At 26.2% G+C, this 5,907-nt stretch overlaps 1 protein-coding gene across 1 annotated transcript; it reads right to left on the bottom strand.

Annotated features, from left to right (window-relative positions):
* Nucleotides 1-1,661: 1,661 nt before the first annotated feature.
* Nucleotides 1,662-2,567, bottom strand: LOC124926267 (osmotin-like protein TPM-1). Its single transcript, XM_047466461.1, has one exon. The coding sequence runs from the start codon at nt 2,563-2,565 to the stop codon at nt 1,828-1,830; it is 738 nt and encodes a 245-aa protein (XP_047322417.1). The 5' UTR covers nt 2,566-2,567; the 3' UTR covers nt 1,662-1,827.
* Nucleotides 2,568-5,907: the final 3,340 nt, after the last annotated feature.

Raw genomic sequence — 5,907 nt, 5'->3', positions numbered from 1 at the left:
AAAATATATAATGTACCCTGTTTTAATAACATTAATAATAAAATTAATAATTATATTTAAAAAAGATATAATAAACTAAAGTTAATAATATTAATAACAATAATATAAAAATTAATAATTATATTTAAAAAATAATATAATAAACTTCATTTTTTAATGTAAATAATGTTTTAATATTTAAAATTAAATTAATAATATATATTTAAATATATATATTTAAATATATATATATATATATTTACATATATAATAAATATGATTAAAAATATAAAAAATAAATAAACTTGACGTATAAGCTAAATAAAAAATACTAGTTTTAATAAAACTAGCATGTATCCCGTGCATTTGCACGAGTAATAATATAAAAAATCGTGAAAAAAATATTACGGTAAAAATTTTATAGGTGGGTCAACCCACAATCCGACCCAAGTATCCATTACTTTCACATATATCCAAATTAACCACAGCTCTCGACCCGGCAATCCGGACACTTTAAAAATTAAGCATCATTATATATATAGATTAGTTATGTAAAAAGTTAAACTTATATTGTTAAAATGTCACGCGTTTATCAAATTTTAGGTTGAATTTAAAATATAAAGTGTTATTAGTTTAGTTGGTTAAAATGTTGTACTTGTTTTGTTAGGTTGCAAATTCGAACCATACCTATAGCATTTTTAATTTTTTTTAACCGTTTTAAGTTTATGGGTGGGTCAACTCACAATCCGACTCAAGTATCAATTTACTCTCACATATATCCAAATTAACCACAGCTCTCGACCCGACAATTCGACACTTAAAAAATTAAGCATCATTATATATATATATATATTAGTTAGTTAAAAAGTTGAACTTATATTGTTAAAATGTCACGCGTTTATCAAAATTTGGGTTGAATTTAAAATATAAAGTGTTATTAGTCTAGTTGGTTAAAAGGTTGTACTTGTTTTATTAGGTTGCAAGTTCAAACCATATTTATAGCATTTTTTATTTTTAACCGTTTTATGTTTATGGGCGGGTCAACCCACAATCCGACCCAAGTATCCATTTACTCTCAATATATCCAAATTAACCACAGCTCTCGACCCGGCAATCCGGACACTTTAAAAATTAAGCATCATTATATATATATATATATATATATATATATATATTAGTTAGTTAAAAAGTTAAACTTATTTTGTTAAAATGTCACGCGTTTATCAAATTTTGGGTTCAATTTAAAATATAAAGTGTTATTAGCCTAGTTGATTAAAAGTTGTACTTGTTTTGTTAGGTTGCAAGTTTGAACCATACCTATAGCATTTTTAATTTTATTTTTAACCGTTTTAAGTTTATGGGCAGATCAACTCACAATCCGACCCAAGTATTCATTTACTCTCACATATATCCAAATTAACCATAATTTTCGATTCTACAATCCGGACACTTTAAAAATTAAGCATCATTATATATATAGATAAGCTAAATTCTATCTAATGTATGTATATGAGAATTGAGAATAAGCTAAATCCAACAAGTTTTGTATAAAGAAAATCAGGCTTACACTATAACATCTTCTAAAGCAAAACTTATACGGACAACTAATTAAATAGTTTTTTTGATATTTTATGACGGTTTTGGAATTAAATATTATAATAAAGAAGCATTTATTATATGATTTATATCACAACGTGAGAGTTGATGATAATCATTATTATGAGATGAGGAAATACAAGAAAAAAGGTTTTCAATGTCCCATCTGATCTTATTTAGAGTCTTATTGATAAGTCATAAGTCACAATAAAGTGACATGACTTAATGACTAGATTATTCTTCCAGCCTAGCTTAGTTAATTTCATACATTTCTTCAATACGTAATTCTTGAGCCGCACCAAGTGGGCAAAACACAACCCTATAATTAGTACCGCCTGGGCATGTAAAGGTACTGGTGGGATCATCTTGAGGGTAACTATAGGCATTCGGACACCTCTGCTTAAAAAACCTTGATAAATCTGTAGGCCCACACGGCCCATTGGTGCAACAGTACTGAGGAGTCTTGAAAACAGTACAAGGGTTATTACATCCACCTGGGGTACTCAGTTGGTTAGGACACTCCCCAATAATGTTAGCAGTGCAAGAGATCGGGTGGCACTTGTCCGGTCCTGACTTAGTTGGGGCAAATTCCATGGGAATATTGAATCCTTCAATGACTGAAATGTCCCAGAAATCGAGGTTTTTGAATTGGTTAAGAGAGTACTCTGCCAGGGTGTTAGGAGGTTGTCCCCATCCAGTACACTGGAGGACCCCTCCACAGTCACCTGTCTGACAATGACCCCTACCACTGCCGTCAAAGTTGCAGTTGGTCCGACCCCAGATGCGAGCCATCTTGGTGCCGGCTGCAACATTTAGAACCCAAGTCTGACCTCTATCCAAGCGACGACCGCCTCCAGGTGTGGCGGCTGCCCAAACTGTGTAGGGGCAGTTGTTGCGAATCTCGAAGGTGGCTCCTAGAGCCTCATGACTTAGGAGAACAAAAAGAAGGGACAAAGATAGGGCATAAGAAGACGTTTTCAAATGTGCCATCTTTTAAGTTTGTTTACTTATTCATAAAGATGGGTTGTATTTATAGATGTTTTGGAAGATTATAAATGGTTGAATGTCCAATTTGGAATAAACTTTGATGGATCCCTTGATTAAATTATTGAAGCGATTAGGGAAAAAACTTTAACATTATATATATATATATATATATATATATATATATATATATATATATATATATATATATATATATATATATATATATATATATGTGGATGTTTAATTTTTAAATGGTCCGAATTGCTGGTAAAGAGTGTGGTTAATTTGAATATATATATATATATATATATATGAAAGTAAATGTTTATTTGGGTCGGATTGTGCGATGACCCATCCATAAATTTATAACGGTTAAAAATAAAATAAAAAATGTTATATGTATGTTTCGACTTGCAACCTAACGAAAAAGTACAACCCTTTAACCAACTAAGCTAATAACATTTTATATTTTAAATTCAACACCGAATTAGACGAACGCGAGATATTTTTACAATATAAGTTCAAATTTTTAATTAATTAACTAATATATATATATATATATATATATATATATATATAATGATGTTTAATTTTTAAAGTGTAATTGTGATGTGTTTTGCCGATAGATAATAGACCGATATTAAATGAAAATGGTCAAAATATATATGCATACACAAAATTATTAAATTATTTCAACAATCATAAGTGGTCTAGCAGTTAAAGTGTTAACATTTCATACTGATGACTAGGGTTCTAGCGCAAACATTAAAAAAAATCTAAGGGTTCATTTATGGAGAAAATGTTACAAACATTAGTGATAAAAACCTAAGAGTTCTTTGGTGATACCTAAGGGTTTATGCCTAAATGTGTAATCAAATGTTTAAGAATGTACCCTCGAATTTGGTTATTAAATAATCAAAATTATTATAGATATAAAACTTAAATAAATTGGTTAAATGATTTCTTTAATATTCTTATTTTTTCAAATAAGTATATAATAATAAGTAATATTAGACCCATTAAAATATTATATTTAATTGATAATTTGATCCAAAATTCAATGTTTGAAGATTTATTTTATCGAAATTACTTTTATTTCCACATAATGAATGTTTCAATTTATATGATTTTGAGTAGGTTTAAAAAAAATAACAAAATAATTTTAAATAAAACAATCGGATAAAGGTAAGTTTTGTCATATTTTTTAATAATTAGATAAAAAATAATGAATTAAATTATAAAGTCACAATTTTAAAGGAATTTTTTTTTCTTTAATTTTTATATCATTAGTCGTACAAGTGCACGAATTACATGCTAGTTTATAGTTAATGAATCTTATATTCTTTAATAATAAAAAAATTTACAGTAAGTGACCTACTCCAACTCATTTATTTAAAACTTAATATCTTGGAAACACTATCATATCAGTTTCATCTTTATGCCTTTGTGCAAATGGAAAAATCTTGGAAATCACATCATATTCATCTTTATGGAGTTGTTTTAATCTAGGATTTTCATTATTTGTGTCTGTTAATTGATTTAGATCGATGTTGTTTCTGTGATATTGTATAATGCATGGGGTTATATATCAGTTAATTAAGAGATGGGAAAATAACATTTTTTTAAAATAATTTAATCACCGATCAATTTATATGAAATATAAAATAGGAATTGATAGTTTGAAATGTATACATTAGATTGTCCTTTTGTTAATTAATTAAAGTAATTGCGTTAGTTAAGACATGGTTGCATGGCTAATTAATCTTACATTGGAAAAGTCAGGTTTGGGCAGTTGAAGTTATTTAGTCTTGCTATATTTACCGATATATGTTATTCTTTCTAAATTTATTTATCAACTAAAATAATAATAAAAAATGGTATATGTGATTCGAAAAAAAAGACCGTGGAATCAATAAAAAGAGGTTATCGTCCTTTTTTTTTGCCAGTTAATCTTTTGATATTAACGTTTTGCTCTTTATTTATACTACTCTTATATTATAATATTTCATTAACCATTTAAAAAATAAATTAAAAAATATAATAATTCAACTAAGTAAAATTAAAAAAAATATATCTTTTATATATTAAGTGATATTTATTTAAAAAAACTCAATTTATTATCAAACTCTATGAATTTTTATTTATAAATATTACATAAATAATAAATTAATAACATTTGAACCCGTTAGTTGTCCCATTTTTTTATATTGTTTTTTCTTCCTGTTATTTAAATATATATATATATATATATATATATATTATAAATTTTGTAAGTTTTAAAGAAAAGGCGAGAATCCTTAACAAAGAAATGACATTTGAGCATATAATCAAATATGAGACACAATATGACATTGATTATATAGAAGTATTTGTTCCTCTAGCAAGATGTGAAACATTTAGAATGATAATAGTAATTGCTAAAAAAAACAGTTGAAAGATTTTTCAAATGGATGTGAACAGTTTTTTTTTTTCAATAAAAGTTTAAATGAAGAATTGTTGAACAACTAAAATGATTCAAAAGAAAGAAGATAAATAGCTAAATTGACATTTCCAATTTTAAAGATGTTAAAATAAAGGGAATATTTTATTAAATTATTATACAGAATTACATAAATTATAGACATTATATTAAATTTATAAGAAACCAATATAATAATATAATATTAATATTATCACAATATTATAATATTGTGATAATATATCATATATATATATATATATATATATATATATATATATATATATATATATTATCATATACCCCTCATCAAAATCAAAATGAAAGAAAATTAGACAACTTAAGGTTGAAGATGAGATTGTGAAATGTTGATGGTATAATCTTCAAGCTTGATAAAGTCATGAGTGTTGAAATCAATCCAATAGAGTGATGATAATGTGCACTAAAAACCGACAAAGAAAGTAGAATCTCATGTAAATAGAATACTGATGTGAAACAACAAATGAAAAGAAAATACACTATAATAATGGGATGACAATGGGTTGAATAAATAATTCAACAAATAAGGTAAAATCCCATGAGAATAGAATGATTGGGTAAAACAATAACTGAAAATAAAACTTAGAGACTATGATATCTGAAGAAAATAAAAACATCAAACAAAAATCTAAAAAACTGATGAAAAATTATTATTGAAAAGAAAAAATTAAATAATAAATTTTATGAGATCCCTCCATCAATGGTTAGAGTAACCATTGATGGAGGTAGTGAAAAAGTATGACTTGGATGCACTTAAAAACGAAAATAAGGCTCGAATACCATATTAATGGTGTTATATTGTATATTAGATTAGAGGTTATGTCTAATATATATAATATATAAATATT

Source organism: Impatiens glandulifera, chromosome 2 (genome assembly GCF_907164915.1).
Source record: "Impatiens glandulifera chromosome 2, dImpGla2.1, whole genome shotgun sequence".
Lineage (NCBI taxonomy): Eukaryota > Viridiplantae > Streptophyta > Magnoliopsida > Ericales > Balsaminaceae > Impatiens > Impatiens glandulifera.
This window is presented reverse-complemented; position numbering and strand designations above follow the sequence as displayed.

Excerpts from the sequence above, each read along its gene's own strand:
- LOC124926267 (XM_047466461.1), bottom strand. The coding sequence starts at position 2,565 with ATGGCACATTTGAAAACGTCTTCTTATGCCCTATCTTTGTCCCTTCTT.